Below are 17,470 nucleotides of genomic sequence, written 5' to 3' on the forward strand. Positions count from 1 at the left end.
TATATCGAATTCGAGTCTAATTTGTCTTGTAACCGGATATTGGATCTTAACCAGAAATGACTTTCATATTGTATTTTATCAACAAAGTGAGGGTCTGTTTGGTTTGTGGTTAGGATTGAAATTAGAATCGATATGGCTAGGGGTGAGAAAAAAAAACCGAAAAATTAAATCGAAAAATTAAATCGATATATGTACAATAATATATATTTATATAATATTATATATTATATTTTTATTTTTGAAAATAAAAAAAAAAGTTCGGCAGTCTCTCAGTCTCTTCGAAAATCGAAACCTTTCAACCTTTTTCTGTTTGTCTCTTTGAAACCTAAACCTAATACTTTCTCTCAGTTCTCTGTTTCTCTCTCTCTCAGTCTCTCTTAATCTTCGTATTCCCTAGATGGCCAGACCCCAATCCCAAGTGGCCAGTTTGGCAGTTGATGCTGTAGTTCCCCTTGCTTTCCCCAGTGTCTCTGTCTCTCTATTCTCTGTGAGTGTTTGAGTGAATTTCTTTCTTCTTGCCTGTCATCTCCGCCATGCGGCCTGCACCAACCACCAGCACCAAGCGGCAACGCCGATCACTACCTCGTCGGCGAACAAGCACCAATGCCATCTCTATATCTCTCTTTCTCTTTCTCCCCTTTCCTCTCTGCGGCTCTTCCAGGTGCCACCTCTCAAGCTCTCACTTCAGGCAACAGTCGACAGCAACCATCGGCACCGACAACAACCACCGATGAGGGACTGACGACTATTGCCATGGAACGATCTGGGAATTCACCGCAATAGATCGCTTCAATCGCCCGATGGGAGGTGGGACGATCCCTTCCCTTTCCAAGTGAGATTACTTTGATAAATTCTGGCCACGATGCCTTCTACGTCGTTTTCAATGGCGATGCTTGGAGCCACTGTTACTTGTAGGCTCGGTTTCAGATCTGTGTAAGCTGGATTTCACGTTCTTTACTTCTTGAGTGAGAATTTCATTCTCAAGTGGAGCTTGGAATGGTCATTCCCCCATATAATGGAATATATTTTCCTAAGAATGGGAATCAGAACCCCATTCTGACCAATTGGATTCTAACTCCGATTTCAGGCATATATTCCAGGAAGCCAAAGAGACCTTGAATTGAAAATCTATATAAAACTTGATACTATTGCCACATGTATAAAATCTATATATTTGAAACATAGAGTAGCACGTAGTATTATTATATATAAAATTTATACATTTGAGGGAGTCATAAGATATTTGGTCCCGAATCGTTAACCGACATTAACAGACAAGTGGAATGACACAAATACCCCTAACACTCCATACAAGAGGGAATGCTTTTTTTTTAAATGTCAAAATTACCCCTTCTAAACCCTTACTGATTTAGACCGTGAACCTCGATCTATTAACAACAAACGCCAGAGGTCCTCTTCGAAATTGTAGCGTTCATTGCCAACGAGTTCATCTTGGAAATTGTTACAGGAGAGAAATCTTGGTGTGTTCAGTTCGACTGAAAATCCACTTTATCTAAAAAGTACAAAGTCTTGTTATTGGAACGAAGGTGCATAGCTATGAAGCTCCAAACCTTATGACCCAAGAAGGGTTCTTGTCTGCATTCACCCAGGTTGATGGACACGAATCCCCTGTTCAAACTTTTACTTTAGAAGAGCGTGCCTAAAGGTAGAGTTCTTGGGAGAGCAGCGTTATCTTTTTTTATTAAATCAAATGTTACATAAAATGAAGTGTAGACCTCACCACTTTGAGGCGTGAGGTGGTGAGGCATATGTCTCATCAAAATTTAGGTGCAAACATCTTGCATTTTTGGTCCACCTTGTATTGATGTATAAGCCTCACGCTTAGCCTCAACCACCTTTTAAAGCTAGGGTTATAGTGTGTGTTTCTTATGTGTTTAAGTACGGGTTATTTATTAGAACATCCCATATGGTGCATTAGATTTACTTAAATCTAACCTACAATTTTTATTTTACTAAAATACCGTTATAGTTTGTAATCTATTTACTTAATTGACCTTTTACTAAAAAGTGTTTATTTTTTCATCTAAAAATAATAACATGACCATCTAAAATAAATGAAAAAATTTTCAAGGACATTGGCCCATGATTGTTTATTTCAAAAGTACTCCTAACACTTCTTTGTAGAAAAGACAAAATTAACAAAATATAGTGGTTGCTTGTGTCTTATCAGGAACAAAAATAATATTTTCATTTTTAATTATTTTCTTTTGATTAAATTTATTTAAATGAACATTAATGTCAAAACTATCATTTTCCACTGTCATCTAATAAAAGGTTGATTATATAAATGAGTAAATCCATTGCAAATTATAGGATAAGTTTTAATAAATCCATAGAACTATAAGGAATGTTTTTACAAATGACCCTTTCGATATTTTTTTGAATAATTTTACTCATAAAATTTACGATATTAATGTATTTTTATGATTTATTTAGATTTCTTATTATATCATTTTTTTTAATAAAATGTTAGATCTGGTTAGAAGGGTTAGTCGTGTAAGGTAGTCTTGGAAGGGTACACATGCAGCTCTCACCGATAATCAACTGTGACCAAGTACTACTGGGCCATTCTATCATATCCATGTATATCTTAATTACTCTATCTTTGGTCTCTTAAATATTTGAGCTTCCAATAGGCAACGGTTTGGGAACGATGGGCTAGAGCACTTGCCCTATTTTTTATTATATAAAATCAAGAACTTTGGATGAACCAACATTCATGAGAACAGCTGAATATAATATAGGACCTATTCTCCCCGGTGGATAGAGGTGTAAAACAGGCCGTGCTGGGTTGGTATGGCATGATCCATGTTTGGCTCGCACAAAATGTGGGTTAGTTTGCGGGTCATCTCAGGCCGTGCCTTTCTCCCCTGGAATATTTTTGGGGGTTGGCCTGGCATGGCCCACGGCCCAAGTCCACATAGGCCTGTGTCGGGCTAGGATGGGTCAGGTCGGGCCGTGTACTGGGACAATTATTTATTTTAAAAAACTGAAAATTTTAATTTTATATGAATTTTGATATATACAATAATTAAATAAAATAGTATAATATATATATATATATATATACATGCCAGTTACGGATTGTGTTGGCCCAGCCCGTTGACCTAAAACCCTAAGCTTGGCATGGTTCATCGGCCCATACAATCGTACCGGGCCGTGACAAGGCCCGTAAACCATCGGTGAGCCGGGCTAGGCTGACTCAAGATCGTGGCGAGCTGTGCCAGGCCATGGCGAGCTATGCCGGGCTAGGCTGACTCAACTATCTTGTCAAACTTTGCGGTCTGGATGTACTAGGCACGTTAGGTAACCACTATGAGTGAGCACTTAAAACCTGTGCAACACCTGTCCTAACTAATGCTCCTTCCATCTTAATGTTTTTGTGTTGTTTAAGAATTACCTATTATTTTATTAATTGTATCAAAATAATTAAAAATAAGAAAACAATAAAAAAGAAAACATGTCCCAACGCCTTTCTCTCCAACTTTCTGCCCTTTAGGGTTCTCCCACCTCTATACCTTCAGCCGCTGCAACCGGTTGGTTGGGGCCGCAGTTCTTGAAGCCCTCACCTACGATTTCATCTCAAGAAATCCATTCATCCAAACTCAGGTGACTATAGTCTATCATCGCTATATATGCTTTATAGTTTCAATTTATCTCCCACTTATGGTTTTCAATTTAAAAATTAAAAAAAAAACTTAAAATTTTAGTTTTATATGAATTTTGATGTATACAATTGTTTATATATACAATAATTAAATAAATTAGTATAGTAAAATTGAAAATAATTGTTTATTTTATTAATAGATTATTATATAATAATAATTTATATAATATATAAATATATATAAATAATATATATGGGTCGTGTTGAGTTGGGCGGCAGGCTGGGCGGTGCCGGCACACGGGTTGTGGAAGGCACGGTCCACTCGGTCATGCCGTGTCGGCCTAGCCCGCAGACCTAAAACCCCAACTGGCTGGCACAACCCACATGCCATCGTGTTGTGCCGTGCCAATCCAAACTTGACCCGATTTACATCTTCACGTTGAGGACGAATGGCAAATTAGAGAATTCAGTCTAGGCTACTATGGGAATGTTTTTTCTTGAACATTTTGTTTGAAAATTATAAATTCAAGTACATGATTTAATAAGTATGATATAAAGTAAAAATTGGTTTTATCTTTATGTCAGATACATTGAGATAGAGGTGTAAAACGGGTTGTGTCAGGCCGGCACGGCACAACCCACGGTCCATTTTGGGTCGTGCCACCCTCCCCTAGGATAACTTGGGGGGTTGGCCCAGCATGGCCCACCGGGCCAAAGCAATTGATGTATACAATTGCTTATATATATAATTAAATAAATTAGTATAATAAAATTGAAAATAATTGTTTATTTTATCAATAGATTATTATATAATTGTAATTTATATAATATATATAAATATATAAATAATATATATGGGTCGTGCTGGCACGTGGGCTGTGGAAGGAACGACTTGCCCGATCATGCTGTGTTGGCCCGACCTGCAGACCTTAAACCCCAAGCCTAGCACGACATGGACCATCTAGCCGGGCCTAGCACGATCCACATGCTATTGTGTCATGTCGTGCCAAGCCGGTCCAAACTTGGACCGATTTACACCTCTACCTTGAGGAAGAATAGAAAATTAGAGAATTTAATCTAGGCATAAGAAATATTCTCTAAAATTATAACATGTAATGCTTTATTATATATTAATTCTCTAAAATTAGAGCATTCACCAAAAATAAAAAACTTTTAACTAAATTACTAGTTTTTGCATAAATTATTTATTTTATGATATAATTAGCATATAAGAATTTTAATGCCTATGATATATTTGTCTAGTGGTTTTTGTTTATTGAGAAAGACAAAAAATATTACAATTCTAACAAACAAGACATAATTGCAAATACAGCGAATGAGAAAGAGAAACATAAGAGGTTTTCCTTTTCTGTTGGAGAGAAAGGAACTGGGACATGTTTTCCTTTTTTTGTTGTTTTGTTATTTTTAATTATTTTGATACAAATAATAAAATAATAGATAATTCCTAAGATGAAAAAAGCATTAGCCAGAACGGGTGTTGAACATAGGAAGCAGATTCTCTACTGACATGAGTACATGACTTAAGGTTTGTTCAACCATAATACTTTGTGTCATGTTGCACAAAAGATAAATATGTGCAAAAACAAATCACATACATAAAACATTGATATACAGTGAAGAGGCTCTTGCCCATCCGTGTAGGTTGTTCCTTCGGCCATAAGATACTAAGTTTATTCTTATCGAGGGCGTCTGGCCATTCATTCCAATTGATGCTGATGCACCAATAATTGCAAAATCTCTCACCTTAATCAGTGGGATGAAGGAGAAAATTTGAATGAAGGAATGCTACACCTCTGCAATGGATAAAAAGGCGAATGCCTTCCATCTTTGAGAAAATCTTAAATTCCATTATAACTTTCAGTGACATACTTTAAACATTGATCTACTTTTCAGAAAGAGCAAAAGTGATTCTTCATAAAGATATCATCTCTTCCTCTCCATCCTCTGTTCATGTGGCGCATTTTTCTCACAACTTATAGCAAATTGAGCATTTTCTTCATCAGTTATTCAATAAATACATTCAAATCTGGCTTGGGTCAAGACACTTAGGGTCGAATCCACAAATGTTAGACCCTAATTCTAAATGTTCAGATTAGAGTTGATCAACGGATTAATAAATGATTTAATTTCAAACACAATAAAAGAACATTTAACAATTCAAAGAGTAAACAATAAAGAGTAAAGAATAAAGTGTGGAAACTTCTAACAATATATAAATAATCCTAATTAGACCTGGCAATCAGGTCAGCAGATTGACCCATGACCCAACCCAGTTTTTTCCAAGTTGGATCGGGTTGGGCCATTCTCAAATTCAAGTTGCTAAGTATGAGAACCTAACCCTATTTTTTCAGATTAGGTTGGGTCAGATTTACAAGTCGTGTCAACTTTTTGCCAAGTCTTATTCCTATCACTTTATGAGCTAGACCTATTCATAACTGAGCTTGGCTTGGTTTTTGCCAAATTTCTAATTAGTCTGGAATCAGAATCGGAATTAATGGAGGATTCCAATTGTTTGGTTAGGCGGAATTGGAATCCTATCTTCATTCCTCCTGGAATGGCATTCCCCCATTTAATTAATGGATTGGCTATTCCCTTCTCTTCTTCTAGTAATGAGAATCCATTCCAGCCAATTCTGATTCCAATTTCAGTCTGAACCAAACATGTGAGGGAAATAGATCATTCTAATTTCGATTACAAAGTATTCTGCCAAATGGACCTTTATTACTTTTCCATACGTAGTAGAACCCATAACAAAAGGGAGAAGTAAGGATACACCCAATGTAGAAATCTGATTCTCAATGCACAAATATAAATATTCAAAGTCAAAAAACCACACCCTATGCATTCATACTTACCTTATTTTGAGTGGCACCTGCCCCACGTATACCTTTAATATACAAATTTTGACACTAGGGCATGGGCCGTTCTCCCTAAACAAAACAAAACATCACTATCTCCTGTCAAACAGTAATGATGGGCTGGGGTGTTGACGTTTTATTAGGAGAAAAAATTAGGAAGAATGACCATCCAGCACATATCAGAATTTTATAGCCTCAAATTAGAGGGGGAATGCATTGAATTGATGTCAAATTCACGGTAGGATGTGATTTATAGGGGGAGAGGGCTATCAGAATTCTGCATCGTACTTGTCCGAAAAAATTAAGGAAAAAGTACGAATACATACAATGCAGAATTCTGACTTCCAGCCACCCCCTTGGAGTAGCCCTCTCCCTCCCTATAAACCACATCCTGCCCGTGAATTTGACATCAATTCACGGTCAGGATGCATTCCCCATGTACTTTGTGGCTAGTACATTCTGAGCTGGGCTGATCGGTACTTCTCCCAAAAATTAAACAGCACTGATCTGTGTGAAGGACACGTTAGCATGGGTGTCGGTCAGTCATTCACATGGAGCTTCAAAATTAACCAAGCCTTTCCCTTTCATTGGGTCATGCAACTATCGATTCAAGCCAATTTTCTCTCGTTTTTCATTGGTAGTGGGGAGTTGGTCCAGTTAAAAAGTCCATAGACATGTTTTTTAGCTCGGTTTGGAAGGAGTAAATGCAAATATGTAATGTGCAAATACATATAAGATAATGCAAAATATAAGGTTTTGCATTCTACTTATTTGCATTTATAATCCTTTCAAAGTGAGCCTAAGAAACAAGTCTATTTTGTTTTCTGGTTAACAAGAAGTATATAATTAATTAAGTTCAGTCTGATCAGCTTGCTCGAACTGATGAGGAACGTGGAGTTGGGTTAGACTGGTAGTTGATAAAACTGGAAACTTCTGTTTAGAAATAGAAATTAAAACCCCAGAAACCCAACACTCCGAATTTCTCGCTTGTGGTGAAACAGACATGCACGTAGCAGTGAACCTTAAAGCTACTCAAAAACAACTTATAAATAACTGCTTTTGGTGGCACTGCACTGCAACTTAGCTAACTCCATTGTCTCTCTTCATGCACGCATGCTCTTGAAGATATGTTGAGTAATCCGGGTTTAAGAAAAGGTTCCTGGACTGAAGAAGAAGATATTCTTTTGAGGGAGTGCATTGAAAAGTATGGGGAGGGAAAATGGCATCGGGTTCCTGTTAGAGCAGGTGCGGTGTGCCGTATTTTCTTTGTTTTCTTTTTGCTAAATTATATTGCTGATGCAGAGAGAGAGAGAGAGAGAGATTCTCTTAATTAAAATAGTTGCAAATAAATATTTGTTGAAATTTCTTTCTCAATTCTTCTTGGGTTTCCAGGTCTGAAGAGATGCCGGAAGAGCTGTAGGCTGAGATGGTTGAACTACCTCAAACCAGATATCAAGAGAGGACAGTTCACGGCAGATGAAGTTGATCTCATTACCAGACTTCATAAGCTCTTAGGCAACAGGTAAATTCAAAGCCGTTTAGTTCAGCCCTGCAGCTTGAATGCCACAAAGAAATCAAACTAATTGTGATATTATTCCCTTGCATTAATTATTTCCTGAAATGGGTCCATTATCAAAGTATTGTAGGGGAGGTGAGTGAGTTCAGATTTCTTGAAAATGAATTGCTTCCCTAACTAATAATATGGAGAGTGGATTAGTTGAACTTGATAGCTGTGTTATGGGCAAGGTTCAAAATTCCACAACTATTTTGTTCTGACTTCTGATGACCAACTTGTGCCGGTACTGGAAACAAAGTTAGAGGAGCTGAGAGATCTCATTCCTTTTCGTCGTTTTAATTGAGCCTGTATTGGTGGCGTATCGTAGCGTTTCGGTTGCATATTTGCTATTACTGAAAGCCAAGATAAATTAATAGTGCAAAAGCGAAAATAAAAGGAAAGAGGAAACAAGAAGTCTAACCCTCTTTAGAATCCTTTCACACCTAAATTCTCCAAATCCTTTCTAAACTAAACACCCCAAATCTCTATATCTATAGAACAAAAAGACAAAAACATTAATGTTGTGTTTGGTTTGAAGGGAAAAGAAGGGAAAGACTTTACAAACTTTGTATAGATTTTTTTACCTTTTCCTTCAAACCAAATATAACCTAAAGTCTTTTCACCCCTTTTGGACTTGCTATGGGCGCATATGACCATCCCAACACTTATGTCAATTGGGAATCATGCCCACTTGCAACAAAAAGGTAAAAGGAAGGAAAAGTGGGAAAAGAAGAGGAGGAGGAGAAAAAGATATCGTCGTATTTTTTCAAAACAAAAGGTATATTCTCTTATTTAATTTTTTAGATATTTATATTTTTTATTTTGTAGTGTAGTATGTTTAAAGTGAATATATTTATTATTTGAAGAAATATAGTTATTATTTATATAAAAATTCTAAATAAATAATTTTCTCCGAAGAATAACAAAAGTTGAAAATTATAATGTTTAATAAAAATAAAATAAATGCTTAAATGTTGAACTTTTTATTAGTGTTATTGTATGGTATGTACATGTTCTAGAGTCCTGTTATTGTTGATTGTAATATTTCTCTTTATATACCCTATTAAAATGTGTATTTCTCATGTGTTTATACCTTATTTTTAATTCATCTTTATATTTACTGTTATTAATGTACTTATGTGATTTGTATGGATTTCTCTACCATATCCAGGTGTCTTCATATGTTTTGCTTGTATCCGTGTGTTTTCAAAGTGTATCCGTATATGAGCTCTCCAATGCAATGCAATACCCATTACTAAAACATTGAGCCTTGGCTATAAATAGATTTATGGGTTTTGAATTGAAAATTGGGAAAAATAAATTAACTAATAAAATAGATTTATTTTTTATTTTTTTTTATTTTGGTGTGATCTCATCATAAGAAATGATCATATAGTAGATCTACAAATGATCTATCATGTCCATAAATTTATTAAAATTTCTTGTTTAGTATTTATTTTTTTTCTAAAATTTTGAAGGAAACAGTTACGTAATAATTATTATAAAAAAATTATCAATAGCATATTCACTTATAAATTGTTTGAGTATATCTTTGATGGTGGTGAAGATAATTGGATTCTTAATTAGATATAAGATTTTTAGTGAAAATTAAAAAAATAAACAAAATTATATAAAAAGTAGAAATTTATGTGATGATACATAATAATTATAATGTGGATCTATGGATAATCTATCATTTCCATAAACCCACTAAAAGTTTATATAAAAATTTAATTTTTTGAACTAAAAATAAATAAAAAATAACTATTTGAGTACTAAATAATTACCATTTTTTTCTTATAAATGGTTTCTATATTGGGAAGTTAGATAATTAGATTGGTTGCCTTTAGCTTTTTATAAGTACACACACATATATATATATATATATATATATATATATAAATTGTTTTTAAGAGTACAAGAACAAGTTATTATTTTAATTTTGAAATTTAAAACACTTAGAATTAGACAATTAGATTAATAGTTGAGTTTGAATGTAAACATGTTAATAAGTATTTATTTCTTAGATTTATCATTTATGAGTGTTTTAAATTTTAAAATTTTAATTAATTTATATGCATATAAAATATATGCTCCCGTATGTCGATTATGATATGTTTCTATGGTGTAGGTTTTATTTAAGCTTTATATATATATATATAGTGTTATTGATATATTTATATGATTTATTAAAATATCTATAGTAGTGTATTATGCTTATTTTGATTTTTTATTCCGATCCGTATGGGTTCAAGGCATACTCCAACACATCTCCTAAAATTCGCTTTTCCATTACACACTCTGTGTTTTTGATATTTTGAAGGTCATGCAAAGTGAGAGATTGAAAAATTCATTTTGGCTGTGTTTTTGATATTTATCTTTTTTTGTCCACATTCATCATGAGATGTCATTTGCAGCAGTCTACCAAAACAGGCCAATTAATTTTAATTGGAGAAAGTCAATAATAACACTCAATGGATGCCAGCTGTAAAGTGTATGACTCAGAACCACTCAACTCAACTTGTCACTTGGTATTTAATTTACGGCTAAGCATGCGTGGGCGTTGATAATTGGTCACACGTACAGCTCATCATAGCCCATGATTCATATACTGCTAGTTAGGGGAAACCGGATTTTTGAAAGGCAAAACAAAAAGGATAGGAATGGAACCGAAATTACGTTTTCATTTCATTGATTCCAAAAGGCAAAAGCAAAGCTTTGAAACCAAATTATCTTTTTCTATTATTGTTTCTCAGGTGGTCATTAATTGCGGGTAGACTTCCCGGGAGGACAGCAAATGATATCAAGAACTACTGCAATACGCGGATGCGCAAAAACAAGGTCTCCCCTCGAAAAGAAAAAGAGACGACGGATGACAAAATTGTAACTCAGAAGACCAAAGTTTTCAGGCCTCGGCCTCTGAATTTCTGCAAAAATTCTCCATGCTTCCTGAGAAGGATGGCTGATTCTACAAGTGTAGGTGCTGTTAGTCATCCTCAAACAGGAGAAGAAATGCCTAGTAATAATAATAATAATAATAATAATGAAGTGTTTCTTAGTCTAGATCTTCCACCTCCTACAGATGAGGCTTTACCATGGTGGAAGAGTATCTTAGCTGGGTGTGAAAATGAAATAGTAGGGGACAATGGGATCTCATGCTCCATTAGTGGTGGTAGTTCTGAACAAGATGTTGAGCTACTACTTAAAAGCCTCTGGGCTGAAGAATGGACCCAAAAATGCTGGTCATGAAGCACACTTCCCTGGAAATAGGCTGTAATGATTGGGATAACTTGTCATTAGACAATGGAAATATTTGGGATCTTCTATTATAGCAAAAACAAGGACACTTCAATTTATAATTTGGTTTTCATGCCTTATTTGTCCTTTTTCACTTTTCTTGGACTATTCTTGCTCATTTTAACTTGCCAAGCTATATTAATTTTGAGCATTTATTAAATGAAAATTTTCTGTTAGGGCTTATTCAAAAATTAAACATGCCAAGTTATTGGGTTTACTTGTTCCCAAACCTCATGAGACCCCCTAGGCTCTCAACTATAGTAACTAAACCTAAAACCTAGATACGTGATTTGACAAATCTTATATGAAGTTCAGGTCTTAATTGGGTCCAAACAGCTAAAATCAATCATGACCCTGTTAAAATCTCAACTCAACTCACAATTCGCACACCCACAAGTAGTAGTTATTCTATTAATATCAAGACTCAAACCCTTCGAGTTTGGCCCTCACCACTGATAGCCCTAATAAAGATACATGCAAATTTACAATTATCAATACATTGTCTCTCTCCATAATCCATATGAATTGGTCTTCTAGTACTTGCATAGATAGAGATAGGGTGGCCTTCATCGCTAGATCATGTGGTGCACCGTGTCGAGCTCAACGTTTAAAGCTATAAAACTGACAACATATTCGCCCTCTTAAGTTTTAGATTAGAGGGTGAAATACCTTTCTCACTCCTCAGTCTCCTGACAATTTATATTTTACTTTACCCTTGTCAGGGAGCTGAGTGCCTTTGGTAATAGAGTTCATTGTGAACAATGTGGGAGGTTGAAAATTCTTGATATAATCATATAATACATAGAGATTAGCACGTAGTTTTTAATTTTTATATTTAAAGTATATATAGTGGATTGATTTTGTAAACCAATGTTTTGAAAACCGATTTGGAGGTTAATGGTTAGACCATCGGTTCGAATGGATGATTCGTTGCAATTAAAAAAAAAAAAATTAAAACAAAGAAGTGGCAGAACATTGTTTTCAGCTAGATCTGTTCCTTACACAGCACGTCTCACACTGACCGACCTTACAGCGAGTTCACATCTCAGCGTGCATTAGGATTACACTGTTGATGGTTGGGATGAATTATGGAGCATGTTTTGTGGAGCGCAGATGTGAATTCACTTACAAGCACATCAACCCATGTATTGGGAATATTTCTCATGAATAATAACATATATGTATCGGAGATATTTCTGATACATGGTGGAATTAATGTACTTGTAAGGTTGGTATAAAGTTTACTCTGAAGAGAAGATAAATAATAACAACCAAGAGAAATCCAATTACAATAAAAATAATGAAATCCAAGCAAAGACAAATGAAAATAAGCATCACTAAGAATATAAAGAATTTACGTGCTTTACCCTTATTGTCTGCGTCCATGGGAGAGACGAAAACTGTATTTCACTATGAAAGAAAATGAGAAACAGTACAGGTACCTTGTAGTTTGAATCTCAAACCAACCCTTAATCATTGTACACCCGTTCTTCCATTCCTTTTTCAACCTAAAGAACAAAAACAAGAGAGAAACCCTACTCTTACACCAAGAGCATCATTTCTCTTTTTTTCTTCTCAATGTCACTCTCTACCCTATATACAAAAGAAACCTTTTATATGTAAGACCCTCTTTAATATAAAAAGGGACCACACCAACCATTAAATTAAAAATAGTCCAACGGTTGAAAAGTAAGACACAACCACAACAATCTCTATCTTTGCTTATTTTTCGACCACTTTGAGAATCTATTTTTTGTACTTCCACCTGTTAGCAAGTACCACAAACGTCCATTGGCCTTGTAAAACAGCACCAACTACCCACAACTTGAACCACTTGGTCTTAACTCCAGCTGGTTCAAACAAAACGACCAATGTACCTGTATAACTGCACCTGAGCTAATGGTTCTAGTTCACTTCAGAGAGGGACCTTGATCCTTTCTCTCTCCCAGTAGGAATATTTCTCTCACCATCATCTATACCTTGAAAACTTGTAGCACTTGTCTTTGTCCTATCTATGAAAGAGACTATTCATGTGGTCGCACTACCTTGCGCACTTCGTTTCCAACATCTCATCGAGGTCATAGGAACCACTATACTCCCAATTAGATGATACAAACCCTTGCATTTTCTCCCTTCATCAGGATCATACCGTCGCGTATGATTTTCATGACTCCACGCACTTGCAACAAAAACCTTGTAACCCTTAGAATCCAACTGGCTCAATGATATTAAATTCCTATACATTTTGGGACATATGCCACACCACCCAAAGTACGAACCTCTCCATCAAACATTTTGATTTTCATTGTCCCAACACCCGTGATGTTACACGTAGATCCATCACTCAAGGAGACAACATCTCTCTTCCTCTCTTGGAACATATCAAAATATTCCTTCCTATAGCATTTGGAGAAAATTTGCACATACCTTCGAAGACTTAAGAATGTCTCCATTATCATATGTTGCAATTGCCATGCTTCTAGATTTATCCTCGCCCCTTTTTCATGCAGGACAATCTCTCTTCATGTGACCAAATTTCTTGCATATATAACATTGTACTTTGCCATTTTCCCTGACCTTGAATCTAGGTTTGTTGCTCTCAGATCCCCTATCAGATTAACTTGATGAGCATGTGGGGAACTCTACCTTGATCGACATCAAAGTACTGCTTAGTAATTATATATCACATGCATGCAAGTGGAAGAATTAATGTCTCATTTTTGGATGTAAATTCAATGTAGTCTCCCCTTGATCCATCTAGAAGGCAATCCCTCTTGAAGCCCTTGTCAACGCACCTTCCCCAATTCTTTCAGATCCCCTAAACCTATCGTTAACTAACCAACTTTATAACTGGAAGCAACTAGGATAAACTCCCTCAATATCTCCTATTAAACATCTACGTAAACTACACTCCCTCTCTCTAACCCCTGAGCCTTCAACACACACCCTTGGGCCTACCATTAACACATATGAATAATCTTTTTTAATAAATCACACACACACACACACACACACATATTGATTCACCAATTGAGCCCAGGTCCAACCTAAGTACATCAATTTTTAGTGTGAACTAGCTTGGGTTGGATAAATTGGGCTTAACTTCGGGTTCAAGCTAGGCTTGGGATTTAGGCTCAAATTTTAGGGTTGGGCATAGATTGAGATAAATCCTAGCCCAATCTACCCAACTTGCACCCTTAATACTGATGAAAAGAAAAGAGACCATCCGTGGTATATATCTATACTATTATAAAAAGTATAAATGAGGGTGTGGAACTTAACTAAAATGCCCACATTTGTTATTTAATCCATCTCTAATTATGAATGTTGAAAATGTGATTTCAATTAATGCTTTTCACCTCTTTTAATCCCATGTCATTAGCTCTTAAATTTAAGGTATTAATTCACATTCTCTCTTATTAAATTCTACATTTAACTTATTTTTTTACTAATAAATGCTTTTAATTAGACCTATGTCCAATACTTTTAACAATATAAACCCATATAATTTAAAACTTGCTTAAAAATAAAACCATTCTTTACCCAAACTAAGCAATTCAACCATCCAAATCAAATTGGTCAACCCATGAAGTCATAGTTAGATAATAGAATTTTTAAATATAAACAAATATAAAAAATTACAAAAATGTGGAAAAATAGACACATTTATGATATCTTTTAATCAAATTAAAATAAATAAGTGTAATAAACATGAATTATTTTTATTGATGATGAAAATAAAACACATAATCTAAAACTAACCAAAAATGAAATTATTTTCCTGTTTAGCGGAGATTAATAGTTAAATAATAATAATAATAATAATTAAATGTCATAATTAATTATTTTATGTGTTCCATGCTGAAAAAATAAAATATAAAAAACATAAAAATGAAAAAAATACATAAATTTTGCAAAAAAAAAAAACATTTAGGCACATGTACAATATCATATATTTATCATATCAATAAAAAAAATGTGCACATCTATAACTAAAATTGTGGAACTTTCTTTTGACTAAAATACTCATTTTTGAAATTTAATTCCTATTTAATTGTGAGGTTTAAAATGTAGTTTAAACTACAATTTTCACCTCATTCAATTTCCTTTCTTTAAATATTACATTTTTTTGATAAATGAACAATAAAAATACAGTACTAGATAAGAAGATAAAGCATTACAAAAAGAAGAGTCCGGCAAGTATGTGGGCTATCAATGATACCCAAAACTTTTCAGCCTAATATAAAGTTCTTACATAATCAGACTCGAATTTTGCAATCTGCATTTGATTAATAATAAAAAACAAAAAATATATGAATTTTATAAAAAAATTTGGATATATTATTATCACTATCTAAAATTCCCATGTGCATATTATCATAAAAAGTAAAAACAAAAGAGTGTTTTATCTTTTATATAAAACATTTTTTACTTTTTTTTTAACAATGATGAACGTCTCTAACTTCACAAAAAATAGGATGAAATTCTATTTGTTTCATGTACGAGGGTTTTCTTATGCCAACCAATGAAATGAACCCACATAAAAAATTATTCTGCATCACATTAAATGCGCAATTGAGGTGAGACAGGAATAGAGCCTACCAGAGTTTATTAATTTAGATTCTTCGGGGTACTACTGTACTAGATAATACAACATTACAACGTGTCACTGACACCGTGTCAGGGACAATACAGGACCAATTGATAAAAAATTGTTCCACGTCACATTAAATGTTAATGGGTGTGAAAACATTTAATTATTTGCAAATAATTTCTTAAGAAGTACTAAATTATTTAATAATTAGTAAAATAATATCTCAAAGAGTACTAAAATAATTAATAATTAATTAAAAATAAAATATTTAATAATTAATACAAATAAAAATGATAAAAAAATTAAAAGTTACAAAATATTTAATAATTAAGAACTCTAGTTCTATGGCACTCATCTACTATCACTCCCTTTCCTTCCCTAAGATCTTGGTCTGGTGAAACAAAACATTAAAATGGACCCAAAACAGGTCCGTTTCCAGTGAACATCTTCATTCAAAATTAAATTTGTATGGTTGAAAACTGAGGTTGAAAGATGAAAAGAGTGTTCAACAGCCTTACAGAAAGACATCAAAGAATAATCCTCCAGAGCTAGCTACGTAGAATCCAGTACAGTGCTGTAGAATCCCAACACTTGCATCAGAGTAGAATAAACATAAAATGTGTATCTTCAAGAAATCAAACCAGAAAATACCAATTCCACACAGGGCTCCAGAAATTTGAGTTAAGACTTAAGAACCATCAAAAATCAAAACAGAGTTTAAGGAGCCAATAATTTATAAATTCTTAAAGACACTAGATATGTTGTTGTTAAAACTTGAATTTTGAATGCTCGTGGCGACAAGGGTTGATGAATATGGATTTAGCAAGAAATCTATTATTTCTTCCTTAGCTTATTTCATGGCATGTCATCTTTTTCTTCAAAATATGTCACAAAATTAATGTTTTGATAAGAGATTTTTGGAGGGGGTAGAATGATGGCAAAAATCTATCCTATAAATTTTTCCATTAATTTATACCCACACTACACTAGCTCTTGATGACATTTTATCTAAAAATCATTGAAACTGGTCAACCTTAACAACTCATTGTTATTAATACATGTGCAAAGCAAGACCTCAACAGCTAACCGGAGACCATCAAACATGCAAGAAAGCTGCAAAACACTTGTTCAGTTGTTTAGAGTTTTGACAATTTTAATACCTCAAAATAGGCATGCTTCAACAGACAAACCTATCCTTCAATTCATATTTTCAATTTGAAGATAATATCTTTTTTGTTTTCTGGTTGATTGGTGAATAGGTGGACTACATGCAACGTCATGGCTGAAAAGGCATAGCTGAGTTGTAGTAATGGTCCCAGCGAGGCTCCAACTCGCCACCTTTGCTCATAAACCAATGCTCTAACCAACTGAGATACAGGACCAACATTAACTTTTTTTCTTTTGCTACTTTTCCCTTCTTACTTTGCATTGTTGGGTCATTAAAGTTTAAAACAACTGTTATGATATCTATTTATCAAAAAAAAAAAAAAAAAACTGCTTTGATGTACTATCTGATG

The 17,470-nt window shown here is 34.3% G+C and overlaps 1 protein-coding gene across 1 annotated transcript; it reads left to right on the top strand.

Annotated features, from left to right (window-relative positions):
• The first annotated feature begins 7,504 nt into the window (after positions 1-7,504).
• On the top strand, positions 7,505-11,479 carry LOC104594608 (transcription factor MYB1-like). The gene is made up of 3 exons (XM_010254981.2): positions 7,505-7,752; positions 7,900-8,029; positions 10,819-11,479. The coding sequence occupies exons 1-3, from the start codon at positions 7,635-7,637 to the stop codon at positions 11,309-11,311; spliced, it is 741 nt and encodes a 246-aa protein (XP_010253283.1). The 5' UTR covers positions 7,505-7,634; the 3' UTR covers positions 11,312-11,479.
• The last annotated feature ends 5,991 nt before the right edge of the window (positions 11,480-17,470 follow it).

This window comes from Nelumbo nucifera, chromosome 3, assembly GCF_055504915.1.
Source record: "Nelumbo nucifera cultivar China Antique chromosome 3, China Antique-T2T, whole genome shotgun sequence".
Taxonomy (NCBI): Eukaryota; Viridiplantae; Streptophyta; class Magnoliopsida; order Proteales; family Nelumbonaceae; genus Nelumbo; species Nelumbo nucifera.

Coding starts and splice junctions, on each gene's coding strand:
- LOC104594608 (XM_010254981.2), top strand. CDS start 7,635: ATGTTGAGTAATCCGGGTTTAAGAAAAGGTTCCTGGACTGAAGAAGAA. Junction 7,753..7,899: donor TCGGGTTCCTGTTAGAGCAG/GTGCGGTGTGCC, acceptor TTGGGTTTCCAG/GTCTGAAGAGATGCCGGAAG. Junction 8,030..10,818: donor CATAAGCTCTTAGGCAACAG/GTAAATTCAAAG, acceptor ATTGTTTCTCAG/GTGGTCATTAATTGCGGGTA.